Source organism: Dermacentor variabilis, chromosome 6 (genome assembly GCF_050947875.1).
Source record: "Dermacentor variabilis isolate Ectoservices chromosome 6, ASM5094787v1, whole genome shotgun sequence".
In the NCBI taxonomy this organism is placed as follows: Eukaryota; Metazoa; Arthropoda; class Arachnida; order Ixodida; family Ixodidae; genus Dermacentor; species Dermacentor variabilis.
Window position 1 is genome coordinate 104841568 of NC_134573.1, and position 19015 is coordinate 104860582.

Sequence of the window (19015 nt, forward strand, 5' to 3'; positions counted from 1 at the left end):
TGCAGGAAATCATCGGAGGAAACCAGGGATTAAAGTTCATTCCACGTGAAAAATAAAACCATTTAAATTGAGCGCGTATGTCCGCACTCACTTAGCCGCGATGTCGCTGCTGATGTTAGTCAGCTGAAAAGGCACACGTTCTCACAGTCTCACAATCTCGGAGGTTCCTAAGCACCGTGTCCGAAAGTATGACTGACAGGTTTGTTGATATGGCATGACCCGATCTACTAGCGCTAGTAAGCCATGGTGAAACGTACACCCGTTGTTACAATCATTTTTCCTTCCTTTCAATGTCCCACTTGTTTCTGCTACTCTGAATCAGTCGCCTGTCTCTTCATGTGGAGAGAGATGTGTGATGTGAATACCGTGGGCACTATAGCTAATGTAATTTTAGCTACGCCGGTGTGCACTAAAAATGGTCATGCTACGTTGCAAAACGCTGCATAATCTTGTTTAATGTGCTTGAAAACACCTTCTTACACCGTCCTTGCAAGATATCCGTATTATTAGCTGCTCAATAGCGTCCTCTAGGAAGACGTCGGGAGTGACAAACTCTGTAGTTCATTCTAGCACGTTCTAGAACTCGTTACGGAGTGAATAAAAGCGCGACGGCGTGATAAGCCGTTTTTGGTATCGCTGCCGTATATTGCGATTAAAATGCCAAAAATCGAGGAGGTAAGTGATCGCAGCCAATTCCTCTACGTCCTCGACTCAGCGATCGCATGTGGTGTTCACCTACAAGTAAATGTTCACAAAAGCCGCGATGACTGCATGCGTGGAAAACGTGAGCGCGCGCGTTTAGTCGCCGTTTCTGCTGCTCGCGCACGAAGATCCTGAAACTTAATTCTAGCGCTTGCTTTCATGCCACACAACATACTTTAGCGACATGTAAATTAGACTTCAGCGTGCTGGACCGTGCGAAAGGTTATGCCGCAGTAATGTACGCACTTCCACGCGCTTGCAACATTTGTTCTACTTTTCGCCGTCATGCTGGAAATAACTTTATTTATTGTATCGAAAGAAGGTAGATGCGATGTTCTGTTTTATCCATGAGCAGAATTACACGACCAGAGCAGATTTACGCTCGCCGTTGTTAATATTCAACGCAAATAGGACTTCCTGCAGCATCGCACATTTCCGCCTACTCGCATGCAGAATAATTTAGGAGATATATGCGTGCTCACGAAAACATCATTTACTCTGTGCCTGTATATGGACATTGTCCACGGAGATTTAGGTCTGGTTCTGTCCCGTCGTGGAACGTCTGCCTCTTGTCACTGCTGCATTGTCAAAGCAGAAGCCGCCTCACGTGCAGCGAGCAGTCGCTTAGCCAGACATTTTTTTTTTTTTTTCGATGGGTGGGGGGAATGACAGAGAGGGAGAAAGGGGACATGGGGCTGGGAAAGCCGCCACAAGCCAAAGCCACCTAGAAAAAAATGTTTTTCTAGGTGGCTTTGCACAAGCTAACTACGGGGGGGGGGGGGGGGGGGGGGGCACGTTTCATACCATGGCTACGCCACTGGCAGCGACGCACTCATCCCAGCTATTTGAGTATTTCTAGAGGGACACATTGGGCAGAAGACCGTTTACATTAACATTTATTCTATTAATCTACAGCTTCATGTTGAAAGATCACATGGCTGTACCACACGCTAGTGAAACACGGCACAGGCACCGAAAAGATCAACGCCATCTTCATGTTTCTTAGCTTCTTTCTTTGCGCAGGATGCAAGCAGGCATGCTTGAAGTACCTTTAATGTGTTGTGCTTAGTCCCAAAAATGCCAATCTGACTGCCTACATGTTTTTGCTTGCAGTTGGAGCAGGACCTCATGGAGCTGCGTGCTCTTGAGGCAAGTGCCCGGCGCAGTCGGGTGCAGCAGATCCTGTCCATTGAGGTCCGCAAGCTTGAGACGGAACTGATCCGTGAGCGGGACCAGGTAGCAGCTGCCACAGCTCCCCATGCAGAAGCCAGGCATGCCACCTCACAGCAGTCGCGCAACATCACTTTCACAACCAAGATCACAGACTACGGTAGGCTTGCATGCACCTTCTTCCCTTGGGAACCATGAGACAAGCTCATTTCTCTCATCATCTCTCTCGTTACATGGTACTTGCAGGTATATTGGTTGCTCTAATTTATCTCCGGATTGGCCGAAATGAAGACACAGGACGAAGTGCACAACCTAGAAATTGAATTTCAGATGAAACGATGTGAAACCTTTTCTTTACAGATTAAGCTTGTTGTTTATGTGCCAACATTGCTCTGGTGTTTAAATGGACAAAGAAGAGCTCTTTCCCTCCTTGTTTACTCTGTGCGGCACCATTACACCAGGAATGATTCAGTCCCTTATTTTAGTCCCCAAAAGCAAAGTATGCCATTTGGCAGTTGTGAGCTGGCCAATTCAGAAGTTCATCAGTGGGAAACACCACTCACAAACAGAGTTGCAAATGTACTTATCTCACTGAACTAGCAGAAGCTGATTATTATAATAAATTGCACAGAAAACTACACAGTTCTTCAGCTTGACAGTGCAACATATTTTGGGATGTGATGTCCAAATGTTCCCATTGATTCTTCATGCTGTATTATATCTTGTGCTGGAGATGACACGTCAGTGACATGCATGCATGCTTGCACCAACCTTGCATGTATAATACGAGTGTCGCACACTGCATTTCTATTGTGATTGAGCGAGGTGGGATTGAAATTCTAGTTTGCGATTAGCTCCTTCGCGCAAGCTGCAGAAGGAAGCCAATAGCAGACGAAAAATTTTATACCAATTGGGCTTGATCATCATCAAAAATGCTCATGTGACACTGGTATTAGTTGATCTGTTATCAACATATAAAGGCTATGTTTTGTTGAGCATCTCCCTGGCAGTAAGCCATTTTTAGTGAGCTTACATCTTCATTCTATTGCACATCTCAGGATTATTGCTGCTTAGATCCCTGACATGTCAGTGCCTTTCCCTAACATGGAAGTGTTGTAAACCTGTTCATCATGCGATCGAGTTGCAAAGCCTCAAAATGTTGCAGTCGTGCACCTGTAGCTTCCATCTCACTCATTGCATTGCAGCTTGGGACCAGTCGGACAAGTTTGTCAAACTCTATATAACGCTGCCCGGAGTGCATGAACTGCCCCCAGAGAACATCAAATCTGTATTTGGCACACGGTGAGTAGACTTACATCAGCAGCACTCGAGCTCTAGTGTTTCATTGGGCATTTGGATACATAGAAGCTTGTATTCTGTCATCGTTGAAGCCCCCATAGGTGTGTCTGGAGAATAAATTCTTTTTGAGTAAGCACTGCCTTATGAAGAACTAAAGTCCAACGTGCATTGGTTGACCTCATTGTACAGTGTGTAAATAGTTCTCTTGGCCCCTTACTCTATCCTCTATTCCTGTCCCTTACCCCTCACCCACACTGCTGATCGCCATTCAGGTGTCAGCAGATGTAGCTAGACATTTACAGTGTCATCAGTAGTAATTTCCTTACTTTCCTTTTCTTCACGACATGTAAAACTTTACCGCCAATTACTAATTGATTGAGTGGCATTCTTTGAAGCTCAGCTTGAAGCCTTTGCACTTATGAAAGATGGTTGTGAGAGAACTTAAAAGAGGTGTCTGAATGGTACATAGGAAGGCTCTAAGGTTGCCATGGTTAGTGGCCTAGTTGACTGGAAAATTAAGCACAAAAAAATTAGATAAAGACACATAGAACAGACGAGGACAAGCGCTTATCCTTCTGTAGTGGCATAGATGTGGCGGAAGCAGATGATAATCAAGTATAAACCCCACGCGAGTAATTTTGTACGCAACGGAGACAAGTGACGCAATGGAGATGGGTGTCATGTTCGCTTGCCACCTGCAAGTCGAACATCATGTGAGCGACGAAACTGAGCGACGTCTTCCCTGCGTTGCTGGTATGAGGGCAGCAAATAAGTGCTGAAACTGGCATGATACGTGCTTTTACTGTAAAGAGCAGCATAAAATATTTCTGAAGGTCTTGAAGTAGGTTTTTTGTCGTTGCACATATCAAAACTTAGTTGTTTGCTTGTTTCGTGTGACAATCGGTAGTACTTGACTAATGTACATCCACTTTCGGCTTTGCGCTATTGGCTAGTCACTCAGCACTTCTGGGTGACGAGCTGTAGATTTCCAAAGCTGAGCGGCAAGAATGAGTGATCTGTTCGTGCGATGGCCTGTTTCGTTGCTCAAAGTCGTTGCTCGTCGATGTTGCGCACAAAATCGCTCTCGTAGGATTTGGGATTGAGATGGAAACAGACCTAAGGAGCATCTGTGATAGCAATGGCGATGTCACAATCACATGCTTAAATTGAGAAAAAAAATGAGCTAGGTCTGTCATTTAAAATGACAGGCATCATTTGAAACGATGGCTAAAACAGGCCATCATCCAGTGAGTGACAAACTTTCTTTTGTTTCATGCAAAGTGGTTGTCAACTTTTAATATACCATGATACTATTACGTTGTACATGTGACTGTACTGCATGGGCATAATCATACCAATCTCTTCTCCACAGGCGGTTAGAACTCGAGGTCAGTTCACTGGCTGGTCGGAATCATCAGCTGCTCATCACCAGCCTCATGAAGGACATTGTTCCCGACTCCAGCTATCACAAGGTGAGTGTTGGTTGCCATAATGGTGATAATGCTCTAAACCCAGAGGCTTACAAAATTGGAGGAAGAAACAAGTATGGCATAGTTCACATGGTCATGTAAATTTAAATAGTTGTATGCGCTGGTCAGTTGCACCTTTCGCTTTGCACTAAGAACTTTCAGATTTTCTGTTTTAAGAGCTGTGCCATACACAATTTGCCTAAAAAGCTTAGGCAAGAATACCTGGCAGTGTGCAAATTTTGAGTGAGGTGTTATGTCATCAGCTCGTTTTGCACATATAAATGCATAGGGCAACTGTAGATACACGCTAGCTTTTGCCACTGTTCACTTGGCGTTGTGTGTTGTCTCATGTGCCTGATGTGTCTGTTGGGCCTGTGCCATAACAAACTAGTTCATGCAAAGAGCCATGTCGTTCATCTCGTCCCCTGGGTAGCAGCTGCGGCATTGCCCGGTAGCTTCCTGGACAGGTTTACACCGTGGGAAGTGTGCCTTGCCTTGTTTGGTATTGTGTGGTGCTTCCAGTGCATGATCATGATTGGGACGTTGCAACTGGTTACTGTCTCATGTGAAGTTGTAACAGCAAGTTACATCACGCTGTTAAAGTTATTGCTTCCTTCTGCAGGTAAAGACCGACATGGTGGCGGTGTTCCTACGAAAGACGTCCGCAGACAAGTGGTCGGACATCAATGAACTCGAGAAAAAGGCGAAGGAAGCAAAGTAAGTAACAGCTAGGAGTCGGTTGCATTGCTTTGCGTTTCAAAAGGCGGCGAAAGGTCCTCTTCCCAAGTTTATAGCATGCCTGTTGTCATTCGGAAGATTGTGATATTGAAATTTAGCTTGGTGATGCCATTACGGCAACTAGCGATTGGCTGCAGCACTTTCATTGTATTCGTATACTGAAGTTGCTGGCTGATTTTTTTGAACATGGAAGTGTCTGAAAATCTTTTGGTTCAGCCATTCAATTAAAACAACATATATGTATGAACGAGTAGAATGTATTGCTATTCAGCGTTGTGCTTAAGTGAATTAATATCTGCTTGAAATTTTGAAACTGTAGAGGCCCCGGGACATTTTTTGTTTCCTGTCATGATGCCATAATGTGCATGCTACCTTTGTTGCTAGATGCTGAGAATTGAGGATATGCTGTGTGAATTCAGTTTGTAGCTCTTTGCACTTATGCGAAATTTCATCACTTCATCTAGTAAATGGGCAATCTTAATAGGTACTTGTTAGAGAGTTTTAGTATGCCCGTCAACATCTGACCATTTGCGGCTTACTGGGTTGCCAGAAATGCAAACGTGAGCGGCCGAGTTGGTGGCGCATTGTTCAACCAGTCATGCATAGAGCTATTATTGCACTAACCAACTGTATTACACTTTGCTGCTGGGCTAAATTTTCAGCAGTCGTGTAATCGTGAGCAAGTTGCCTTATGTGTGTTTTTTTTTACAAGAACACTCATGGAACACAAAATCGTGTCTCTAAGGCATTGTGATTAGACGAAGCATCACAAGACGTCGCTACCAGCACCCGGTAACCCAGTACTAAATTACGCAAACACCATTGTGTATACCGGAATACCAGACGTGCTAAATCTCTCCACTGTGATGCTACCAATTGCCCATGAACTGAAATGCCCACCTGTCTTGTCAGTCTAGCCCATGCATTGTGATCTCATGCCCGATTGCCAGTGAGCCTTACTATAGTAGTACAAACATAGTATAGTTACAAGTTTCTCGCAATAACTGCTTGATGGGCGGAGGTGAATTAAAAAAAAAATCAAACACAGTAACATTGACAAGGTTTACCCTGTGCTGTTTTATTGCAAGCCAAAGACCAAAAAATTTACAGTTTGGGGTTAAATTAAGATCTCTCCACCGCTCCTGAATGGTACTTGGAAAGCTGAGAAATCGCCGATCGCCTTGGCAATGGCAGTGAAAGTGTGAATATTGGCAAAAACCCAGATTGCAGCAAATTTGTTCATTGCCACCACGTTTTTGATGTTGCCCATGCAAGGCATGTTTGTAAAATGGAGCGAGACACAGTGCCTGGAATGTCGGTAGCCATTATGTATTGGTTCGATAGATGTCCACGTAGTCTAGCAGGTCTAAAAAAAATTGGTCAGTGACTGTGCCACCAGTTGTAAGAGCCCACTAAAGCAATCAGACTTTTCACACGAAACTGTGATACACCAAATCCAGATGCACTGCTTGTGCAATGTAGAATTGAGTACTGCGTCTTCTTTTTTGAAAATATACACAGGATCAATTCAGGGAACCTTACAGCATGGACGCAGTCATCTGCACCATTAGTAAGCGTTGAAACGGCATGCTTACACACCCTGAATGTATTAATGCATTGAAGTTGTGCTTTTTTTATTTGTGATAGAAATCAAATGGCAATGTGTTACCATCCGGCACGTGCCAAACTGTAGGCCCAGTGCCTTCATTTATACTTTCAGGGATTCCATTGAAACAGTTAGTTCTGTGCAATTACACAAAGCTGCAAATGTGACATTGATTTCTATTCATGCAGGGTTCCAAAGCCGGATGTGGTAGATGGCAGCGACCCGGGCTCATCATTGATGAACATGATGAAGCAGTTGTACGACGAAGGTGACGATGAAATGAAGCGCACAATAGCAAAAGCCTGGACAGAAGCGCGAGAAAAGCAGCAGGAAAATGGGGAGGGCCTTTAGATGGCGACACTGTGGCAGGAGTCCCACTGTTGTGGAGAAAGTGAAGGGGCTATGCCTGTCACTGAAAGAACGGTGCATTGGACAGACTAGCTGGTCAAGCTAGACTGCGCCATTCCTCGAGCAGTTGACAAGCAAAGTGCCCCCCAGACGACTAGGCAAGCTTTCACTATACGCAGTTTCGTTTCCCCATATAAATTGGTTCTGTCAACGACATGTGAAGCCTCGCAACGCATTCAATGACAAAGGCTTGTTTGCTGCCTGCTGTGAAGAGCCATGGTGTCCAGTGAGCAAGCATTGTGAACTGGAGGGATCACCTGTAGTTGACAGTGGCACTTTGCTCAAAGCTGATGTGGCAATAGGCGGCCATTTGTGAAGAGTCTGTTTCGGGTACTGTTCTCAAATCTGGAGCTGTCCTGTGTGGTTGGAGTGAAAAATGTTCATAATAAATGTACATAAATTTTCACTGGCTACCTTATTCTGGCAAAACTTCTCCTATTGTCAGCACCAGGGAGGCAACATCTGCCATGACTGGTGAACATAAACATTACCTTGGTGTGCCCGTTGCATTAATGGTGCTTCGGGCGACAGCAAGGAACAAGGCAATACAGTCTTCTTGCCAAACTTCTTTTGCAGGTTCATGCCGAGATACATAACAGATGCAATATTCCTCTGTTTCATCCACAACAACGATGTAAACGTGTACATATCTGCCTTCTGCAGCAATGCCAGATTCAAAGTATAGCTTATCTCGGAAATGGCCGGTATACACTGTGCAACACAATTCACTGTAACGGTGATAGACAGACCCCCACCCCGTTCCTTTCACCTAAAACATTGTGTACTTGGTCTCGCATTGCTGGTGTAAACGCATACCTTCTGTTCATCCTTGGAGAAGCAAGTGGCTGCCCTTTAACCTTTATTAATCACAGTTCACAGTAGAGCCTGCGATGAAGCTGTTTCATTAAGCAGTCTCATTCACACCCCTTTTCTGCTGCTTCACTCGAAAGAAGGAAGCATCATAGCACTATTCCTGACAATGTTTAATGAGATTGAACAAGCATGTGCAAGGGTGGGAGTCCTGCACCAGTTCCACTATTTTGATACGCAACCAAATTGCTGAACTAAATTGTGCTGCAAGCAGAAAAATGGCCAAAATTGCTCCGTGCTGTGCCAGAACATCTTTGGCAGCTTTTTCTTTGGCACTTCTTTGGCAGATGTCAGCGAAAGATTGCCAGTGCGGTACGGGGCTTTGTGTCATTGGTCTCGAAGGGCATGTAAACGCAACTTTCGTATTCTGGCTGCCAGTGGGTGCAAACGGCCTAGTTAAGTCGCCTTGGTAAAACTAACAGTAGTGACATTCTTTTATCTTGCCACTGGAACCAGCGAACAAGGAGGTCTGGGGCTTATCCACACCTCCCAACTGGTGGAGCAAAGTTGTGTGGTTGTGCTGGTGCCATTCCCACAGAAATTGGTGCACTGCCGGCCATGCCTTTCGTTTTCTAAATTTCTTGTTTTGACTTGCGCCGGTGCGAGTGGTGCGCAGCCCCATGATAAGCGCAAATGCAAATCCCGATATCATGTAGATCGCATTGCTGTGAAGCGTGTTCACAGCAATAAAAAGTGCAACCTGAGAGGGCGAGCGGCAAGGGCACTCTGAAAAGAAGAGCCAAAGAGGAGGAATGTCGCTTTCTTTAGATTATTCAGGGAGTTAGGTGCTTCCAGCGAGTCTAGCATGTGGCATTTGTTATGCCTATATTCCCGCCATGTTTTAGTTGTCATAATTTTTCTTTTTCCTTTCTTTTACCCTCTTATTGACACATTTGACAAAATTGAGATGTTTTAGGGTTTATGTATTATGCCTATATGACGCTGTGTACAGCCCCACCATGCATACAAACGCTTATTGCTTATGCGGGCTGATCATTCAGGGTGTCTACCAAGTTGACATTTTCAATTTCCCAGAGTTTTCCAAGTTTTCCCTGAGCAACACAGACAACCACGTTGCCCGATGCTGTCACTCTCAAGCAAGAATTAAAAAAAAAACAATTTAATCCAGTTTATATAGTAAATAGTAGTGTTTATTTTATTCAAAACAGAAAACTGAAGGAAGGGGATAGTAAAATGCACAGCAAATAAAACATTCAAAAAAGAAAAACTATAAAGCCCATTGTAAATTGAGTCGGAACATTTTCAAATATGAATAAAAACATGCATACAGAAGCAAATATTTTTGAAAATGAGCTATTTGTATCAAGTGATAGCGAGATCATTGGTATTAGGCCCGAACTTTGTCACAAGTGAGATTTTCTCAGCAGCTGGAAAGTCAACCCGAACTGTCCTCACACACTCAGCCCAAGCACAATGCCTCCGTTTTGTGTTTCACTGCTTTCAAGAGTTTATTTTAGTTTGAATGAGAGTCACCTGCACCTTTGCATCAACCAACACTTTGCTTTTTGAGCTCAAGCTCCTTCAAAACGGCAGCATAATTCCTTTTCCGATCATTCCTCAATGCGACGGTCATTTCTGTCCTTGTCCTCGTTCCGCCACGCGTTTTCCCCACGGACCATTTGAAGCATGCTCTTAGTCAGTTGTGCAGTCAACGTCCGATTTTTCAGACTCCCTAGGGGCCGCCAAAACGTCCGGAAAATCAAATCGGGGGAAAAAAAAAGGAATGCATGTCTTTTACTGCCCTTAAAGGCTCAAATCATCACAGGCACGTCCAAAAAAGCTCTGAAGGCCTGCCAGTACACTTATTAGGCATATTGGTGCTCGTACTGTGACAGGAGATGGCGGGTGCAAGCGTGTATAATTATGGAATACGTACTGTGTCCCGCGACAATTGCCTCTTCCCAAATTTAAGCTTCACCGCAGTGCTTCCCGTACGCTTCACCGCGTGACATTCTGTGCTGAGGCAAAGCTGCCATTAGGGAACCGGCATTATGCAACACGCCATGCTTTCTAAGCTTCGAAGCCAATCATGAGGATTACAGAGGGGGAGTCGGTGCCATTACTGACATCGGCGTATTCTTTCAATGAAAAACATGGCACAGAACTGCAAGAACCTTAAGAGGAAGCTTTAGCTTGGGCCCAACGCCGACGCGGCCTATTCAAATACCATGTAAAATGCAAAAACGTTTATCTGAGATAATTCCTAGACTGACTTTAATGAAATTGATTTGTTGCATTTGAGAAAGTTACATTCTAGTGACTGTTGGAAGCAGAATTTCGATGTAGGACCCGCATTTTGCTAAAGAAAGTTTCAAAGATTCGAAAGTTTGAAAAAAAAGAAAGAACCACGAAGTTTACATATAGCTCTGCATCAAGAACAGATATTGCGGTTCTCTATACGGCACTCATAAGATCATTGAAAGCGGAGAAATTTGATACGTCATTTTATATCTTACGTGATTTACGTTGTGTACAAGGGTTCTGCAAAAACTATTTTGATATGACTAAATTTTTTTAGATTCATGTGTAACATAAATTTTGTGCGTTTTGGATGTACTAAGAGATGCAATTTACAGAATTGTGATATCACTTTTCATTGCTGATGCATGGAGTTGTAAACCTGATAGTTTCGTTTTCTGAAAATTGGTGATATTTGTCAATCTTTAGTAAAAAATTGGCGACCTAAATAAAAATTCGAAACCAACAGTCGTTAGATTCTAAGTTTTTCTTTTAAATGCAACAAACCTCATCAAGTTTGCTGCAGTGGTTGCCGAGAAAAACGAATTCTCCTTTTAAATGTATTTAGATAGGAGCACCCAAGCTAAAGCTTTGTCGAAGCAGCTAAGCCTTGCGTTGCCACGGTGGTGGCTACAGCTGCCAGCGGATCTGCGTGCGAGAGTGCTGGTTCGAGGCGGCGACATAATCAGAACGGCGGTGTTGGCTTTGATTAATGCCGTTTAGGACCTGCAGTCGCGGCAAGAAGTACGGAAAATTGGACTGCGAAGGATACTTGCGTCTCAAATTACAGACGTTCTTATACATTGGCTCTATGGTGTACGTGGTGGTGCTGCGAAGCTGTCCGCATTATCGGGCATTTCCCAAAAATCGGGCATCCGGAAAATCGGGCATCCGGAAAATCGGTTGTTGACTGTACACTGGCAACTCCTCCAGGCGACGACATGGCGTCAAAGACAATTCGTTACAATGCTTCTTTTTTACTCGAGTCAGCAGTAGGGCAACTTTCGTTCCCTTTCAATAAAATGACAGCTAATTTTCCCTGATTGAAGCACAGATTCTCTGATTTTTCCTTTAGTTTTTCCATGCTATTCGATATCCCTGAGAATGCCCTGAGATTTCCCGGTTGGTAGATACTTTGATCATTACTTTGTACAAATGTTATGGATGGTGGTGGTGGTGGTAAAAACAATAAAATTCAAAGTGGGGTCAGCGGGGTCAGGGGTCAAGAATCTTGGTTTGAGCTAGTTGGTGCTGTCACATTACCTAAAAGTGTCTAATCCAGGTACAACCAAATTAGGAAGGCCCACTAAGCTTCAACAAGACATTCCCTCACCAGAACAGGAATTGGCCTCCCTGGTGCAGTATTTGGCCACTCCCTCCCAAATGACTCATTCAATTACCCAATGGCCCCGAGTCCCCAGCAGCTGCGGAGCACCTGACCAAGGTGGCGGTCAGACCTGTAATGCAGCAGAGGGTGCCAAGAATCTCTGGGTCTGGACAGGCCACCAATGGAAACTGACCCTTCCAACGTTTAGCACCCGAACCCTCTCGAGTGAGGCTCGCTTAGCAGGGCTTTTTGAGGGACTATCAGACATTGGGATATCATCGGCCTTAGTGAGATTAGAACTGGTGAGGCTTATACATTGCTGAATCACGGCCATGTCCTCTGCTATAGGGGTCTGCCAGATAAGAAGCAATACGGGGTAGGATTCCTAATCCATAAGGACATAGTGGGCAACATTGACGAATTCTACAGCATTAATGAGAGGGTAGCTGTAGTCGTAACCAAACTTAATAAGAGGTATGCATTAAAGGTAGTACAAGTCTACGCTCCCACATCCAGTCACGATGATGAGCAAGTAGATCAGTTTTATGAAGATGTTGAATTAGCAATGAGAAAAGTGCAAACTCAGTATACTGTAGTAATGGCAACTTCAATGCAAAAGTGGGGAAAAAAAAGGCTGGTGAACAATCAAGTGGCAACAATGGCGTTGATTCTAGGAACGCTAGAGGTGAGATGCTGGCAGAATTCGCAGAAAGGAATAAGCTTTGAATAATGAACACCTTTTTCTGGAAGCATGGCAACAGAAAGTGGACCTGGAAAAGCACTAATGGTGAAACAAGAAATTAAACTGACTTCATATTTTCTACTGATCCCTGCATAGTGCAGGATGTTGAAGTGACAGGTAGGGTAAAGTGCGGTGATCATAGGTTATTGAGCGCTAGGATTCACCTCAATTTGCAAAGAGAAAGAGCGAAATTGGTCAAGAAGAATCAGGTCAACCTAGACGCAGTAAGGCTAAAAGCGGACCAATTCAGGCTGGTATTTGCAAATAAATATGCAGCCTCAGAACATAGAGATGAAGGACATACAAGTAATGAATGAAACCGTAACTAGGCTGGCTTCAGAGGCAGCAACTGAAGTTGGAGGCAAGGCGCCAAGGCAACCAGCAGACAAGCTCTCCCAAGTAACAAAGGACCTAATGAAGAAACGACAAAGAAAGAAAGTGTCCAACTCAAGAGATAAGATAGAATTCTCGGAACTGTCAAAACTGATCAACAAGGTGAAAATAAGTGATATTCGAAATTATAACGCGAGACACACTGAACAAACCATAAAAAAAATGGATGCAGCCTGAAATCAGTGAGAAGGAAACTTGGCACAGGAAAAACCAAGATGAATTCACTGAAAGATAAGCAGGGTAATATCATCAGCAACCTCGAAAGTATAATAAAAGTGGCAGAAGAATTCTATACTGGCCTGTACAGTACCCAGAGGAGTCAGGATATCTCCATTTGAAACAGTAATAAACAGGATACAAAAACTCCTTTTATAACTAGCGAAGAGGCTAGAAGGGCCTTGCAAGACATGAAACGAGGAAGAGTGGCAGGAGAAGATGGAATAACAGTCGATTTAATCATAGATGCAGGAGACATAATGCTTGGAAAATTGGCAGCTCTTTATATGAAGTGTCTTGACTGCAAGGGTCCCAGAAAACTGGAAGAATGCAAACATTAGTATAATCCACAAAAAGGGAGACGTTAAAGAACTGAAAAATTATAGGCCCATTACCTTACTCCCAGTATTATATAGAATATTCACCAAGATAATTTCCAATAGAATAAGGGCAACACTTGACTTCAGTCAACCAAGGGGACAGGCCAGCTTCAGGAAGGGATACTCTACAATGGATCACATGCATGTCATTAATCAGGTTATCGAGAAATCTGCAGAGTACAATAAGCCTCTCTATATGGCTTTCATAGATTACGAAAAGGCATTTTATTCGGTAGATATATCAGCAGTCATAAAGGCATTACGTAATGAAGGAGTACAGAACGCTTACGTAAATACCTTGGAAAATATCTACAGAGGTTCTACAGCCACCTTAATTCTGCACAAGAAAAGCAGGAAGATACCTATAAAGAAAGGGGTCAGACAGGGAGAGACAATCTCTCCAACGCTATTCACTGCATGCTAGGAAGAAGTATTCAAACTATTAAACTGGGAAGGCTTAGGAGTAGGGATCGACGGTCAATATCACAGCAACAATGCAGATGAGTTGGAACAAATGATTAAGGTTTCTTAACAGAGACAGTGTAAGAGTGGGGTTAAAGATTAATATGCAGAAGACAAAGGTAATGATGAATAGCCAGGCAAAGGAACAAGAGTTAAGAGATCAGCCTTTAGTGTCTGTGTAGGAGTACGTTTACCTAGGTCAATTAATACAGGGAACCCCGACCATGAGAAAGAAATTAATAGAAGAATAAAAATGGGTTGGATCACATACGGCAGACATTGTCAGCTCCCGACTGGAAGCTTACAATTATCACTGAAAAGGAAGGTGTACAATCGGTGCATTTTACCGGCTCTGACGTACATGTATAGGGCAGAAACTTGGAAATTAACAAAGAAGCTTGAGAACAAGTTAGGGAGTGCGCAAAGAGCGATGGAACGAAGATTGCTAGGCAGAACATTAAGAGACAGAAAAAAGAGCGGTTTGGATCAGAGAGCAAATGGGTATAGATGATGTTCTAACTGACATTAAGAGAAAAAAATGGAGCTGGGCAGGTCATGTAATGCGCAGGTTAGATAACCGTTGGACCATTAGGGTTACAGAATGGGTACCAAGAGAAGGGAAGTGCAGTCGAGGATGGCAGAAGACTAGGTGCAGCAATAAAATTAGGAAATTCGCAGGCGCTAGTTGGAATCGGCTGGCGCAGGACAGGGGTAATTGGAGACTTCAGGGAGAGGCCTTCGTCCTGCAGTGGACATAAAACAGGATGCTGCTGCTGCTGCTGCTGCTGATGATGATGATGAAAAAAAAAAAAACGAATGCTGGCACACAGCAGTGTTTCTCTTCACAACGGCACCATACTAATTCCTGGGCTCTATTAATGTTTCCGCAGCTAATTTGACACATGCCAGCATTTCAGCAGAACTGTGGATAATGTTGCAAAAAAAGAAGAAACGAAGCTTGCAAGCGGATGCCTTTATACTGGGGCAGAAATTACCTTGCCATGTAGCTGTCGGGTGACTGCCAAGAGCAGAAGCTATAGAAAGTCGAGTTTCAAATGTCACCACTTTCATCCACTGTGGAATGGTCACTGGTCACCAGGAAATGGGCAAGAAGGTCAAAAAGAACCTCTGTTATGGCGCAGTGGTTGTTGTGCACGTACATGAGGTTACATGCTGAAGGTCGTAAGGAAAGCAGGAGCAATAATACTTTTCAGAGCACACAACACGCTCTCCTCTCTGCCATGTGGTAAACAAAAAATTGTAGAGGAAACAGAATTGTGAACGAAAACGTACGCGACACTTTCTTGGATGCAGGCACCTGTAGTTCTGTGGCATCTTTTTTTTTTTCATGCGGTCAAAATGGTTGATGTATCAAAATATGCGCAATAGGTCAAGTATGATAACTGATCTGATAATTGCACAATCTTACGTTACCAAGTGCAGTGCACTTGCAAGATGGGCAAATTATTTCGTGTTGACCAAGTAGCGATTCATGTGTGAAAATATGCCTGCTATATTGCAGCAACACAGCAAAACGATTCTGAAACGTGCGACAGTCTGCCAATGATGTTCTTTACGTAATGTGTCTTGCGGCTATACACGGCCATTCACATGCAACACAAATTGGGTTTAAAGGGACACTAAAGGTACCTACCAAGTTGATGTGGACTGTTATAATACCGTTACAGAAACCTAGCAGTGCTTCTTTTATGTCAAGAAAAAGACTTAATTTATGAGAAAATTGCGTCTGAAGGGTCTGAATACCTTTGGCGCAGTTCAAACCGCCCACCCCCGAGCGGGTCGTCGCGACGTAGCATAGCCATCACCACCCTTTACTGCTGTGAGTAAAACGATGCCCGACTGATGGCCCTGTGCTTTTCTGAACAAAACACAAATTTGGATTGGATTTGCCGCTGCCCTTGGTCATGTGGCATGGACCATTCAGAAATCCTGCGACAGCACATGGATGTGGCATTCTCTGCTACCTGAAGTTTGAGTGCTTCATGAGCCAGCAAAACCAGCACAGCGCTGTGTGATAGCAAAAATACTGAAATACGAAAGTGCGGGCGGTGAAGAGTGGAGAAAACAAAACCACGAACCCCACCGACCGCCCACATTGTTATGAAGGGCAACGTCAATTAGTTCTTTTCTAAAGATCCCAGAGAACTGGACAAGTAGCATTTTCTTTATAAGGCAGCACAATGTTTTTATTACGAGTGGTTGAGTACTAGTGAAAGAATTAGGAAGAAGACATTTGTCTTGAAGGTCCTGGGGAGTCTCTAATCTCATGCTGCACTTACATCAATATCTCGGTTACTAAAGCTCTGTTCACAATAATATTGACGCCTTAGGCATTGTTGAGCACTAATCTCTCTCTTTAGCTTGGCTTAATATTTGCCTTTATTGTCCCTTTAAGTCAGCACGATATTTGTCATCCTACACTTTGTTTATAATAATTTGCGTTGTTGAATTCTTCTCTCCAGTGACATCTCTCCAGTGCTTCTCCAGTGACATAGCACAAAGTAAAAACGCCAAGATATATAGAATACAGATTTACAACGGTGTAATTAGCTGAAAATTTCTCATCACTACTCACACTTTCTGCAGTACTTTATGCTTAAAAGAGTATTAGTGGAAACTGTCATATTAAACATGACAATTTCCACTTTTTTCTGTAAATAATGGGCCAAGCACTCTAGACCCTATGAAACAAATGTCAGAACATAATAATTTATTGAAATACTTGTTTCCATAAACCAGTACATCCATAATGTCGTGATATGCTGGCTTGCTTCGTTTCTGCAATGGCTGCAGCTTCCATATGCGAACGCAGCCAGAAGAAATGTGCGCTCTCTTGTTCACATTTTTATGAGAAACATCACCATAAATATCCTTATTGCTACACAATATCAGAAAATTTAGCTCTGCATCACGACATCATGATAATATTGACAACAAAATTCTAAAGTCCAGCATTTTGAGATGAACATTACTATCAAATTATGTCTTACTTACAACTGTCTGACCAACTGTCTTACTTACAAAGTGTTATCTTTTTATGTACGAGAAGTGCGTGGTAGTACTTTTACAACATAAATGGTACGTGTCGGTACTCCTTTAAGTACCATGGAAGAATGCACACATGCGGAGCCATTTGGCAAGAAAGCATTTTATTATCCAGAATAGTGTATATATATATATATATATATACTGCTGCAGGAGGAACAATTTGACCCTACACCTTTGGTCGATGCTTCATTAAAGCAGGGGTCTCAAACAAGCACACCACAGGCACCATACTTTGCAAACTGTTTACGCTACAGAATGACAAAGCTAAATTGGACATCAAGAGTGTGCAGAATTACAGCTGAGGAGAACAATAACCTTAGTCCCAGACATCCTAGACAGAGGCTGATAGATGTGTGTACGTCTTTTGTACTTTGCCCCGACAGACTTGCACATGTTGAAGGGACACTAAGAAAAGACACGTCAAGGGGAAACGATGGTTTACTACCCCAAATGTGTCGGAAGCCTTACTTTTACCAAAGCATGCCAGGGTATCTCAGTGGCTATGTGACGTCCTGCTGCCAAGCACAAGGATGTGGGTTCGATTTTCAGCTGCTGTGCATCCGCATTTCGATCGAGGTGGAATGCAAAAATGCCTGTGCACTGTGATTTGGGCGCATTTTAAAGAGCCCCAGTTAGTTGAAGGTAATTCAGAAATCACCACTATGGAGACTGTCATGCAAAAGTTGGCTGATGGATTTTTTCTAAAAACCATTAACTGCACCAGCCAATTGTTGGCACTATCTTGTTACATCAAAAGCTGTTGCTTCACAAATTTTGAGAAGGTGCTGAATCGACGTTTTTGACACCCTTCGGAATGAACATTGGCAAGCTCAATTCTCCGATAAGGTGACTAGCAATGGTGGCCTTCATTTAGTTTCCACAGATTCAGCAGTACAGTTTTGTTAAGCTGAACTGAGACCGATTAAATCACAGTGTTTAGAGTCTCAATGCTGCACAGAGGGATGCCGTAGGAAGCATGTTAATCTATTTTGATAATCTGCAACTCTTTAACGCTCTGAGTGGTTAGTGAGTGTTTAATTAGTGCTCGATGTGACTGCAGAACAAGGAAAAAAAAAATGCACGGTCGTTTCATATGATGTTTGTGTGGTGCATGTCTCGTGGCTGACGATCACTGCAGTAAGCTCTTGGTATGTCTCCTGTGCGGTAAGAATATGCCAACAAAGGCATAATAAGAGCATGGTCCCTTATGAAAGATTCATTCGCCTGTGAAGAGATCACATGTGCATAGTTATTCAGAGGCTGTTTATACTTATTCATATGATAAAGCGAAGCAGTGTTTTTGCATTTCAGCCCAAAAGAAATACAGCTCACACAGCTGGGAACCAAAACCATGACTTTGTGCTGTGCAGAGCAACACCAAAAAGGTAAAAAGCTTTGCAAAGATCTTCACTTCTGTCTAATAAGGCGCCTACTGCACGTTGTGTTCCGGCATTCCATATTTCTGATTTCAGAGAAAATACTATTTGCTACTTCAGGAACGTGATCCTCGAATCAAGCGTGATGCCATCTTTAGTGTCCCTTTAAGCATGTAAACTTGGCATATAAAAAATTTGCCACTTTAGCCACTGACTGTTCATGCATACAACCGGTCTAAGCTTACAGTACCAGTATCATAATTCTAAGCAACGAAACACACTGCTAAACAAGGCTCCCTTTGAAAAAGGGAACAGCTTGTTATTATCTTTACGCTGATGTCATGCAACAGCATTGATTAAATATCAGGTCAGAAGATGCTGAAATATTTACAAAACACCGGAAAGTTTAAGAATTGAAACATTTGCAAGACAGCAAAGGTTAAAACTCGTAATGCTACACGAAACTGTTTCCTTATCACATAAGTGTGAAACTTAAAAGGATCCCCACATTGTAAAACTACAGCACAGT

The 19015-nt window shown here is 43.2% G+C and overlaps 1 protein-coding gene across 1 annotated transcript; it reads left to right on the plus strand.

Annotated features, from left to right (window-relative positions):
- The first annotated feature begins 520 nt into the window (after nt 1-520).
- LOC142584990 (calcyclin-binding protein) lies at nt 521-7798 on the plus strand. Its single transcript, XM_075695393.1, has 6 exons — nt 521-675; nt 1816-2032; nt 3078-3174; nt 4544-4643; nt 5263-5357; nt 7173-7798. The coding sequence occupies exons 1-6, from the start codon at nt 658-660 to the stop codon at nt 7333-7335; spliced, it is 690 nt and encodes a 229-aa protein (XP_075551508.1). The 5' UTR covers nt 521-657; the 3' UTR covers nt 7336-7798.
- The last annotated feature ends 11217 nt before the right edge of the window (nt 7799-19015 follow it).

What these genes read in the sequence shown, in the direction of transcription:
- LOC142584990 (XM_075695393.1), top strand. An exon ending in AACCAAGATCACAGACTACG is followed by an intron (nt 2,033 to 3,077) that starts GTAGGCTTGCAT and finishes ATTGCATTGCAG; the next exon opens with CTTGGGACCAGTCGGACAAG. An exon ending in AAATCTGTATTTGGCACACG is followed by an intron (nt 3,175 to 4,543) that starts GTGAGTAGACTT and finishes TCTTCTCCACAG; the next exon opens with GCGGTTAGAACTCGAGGTCA.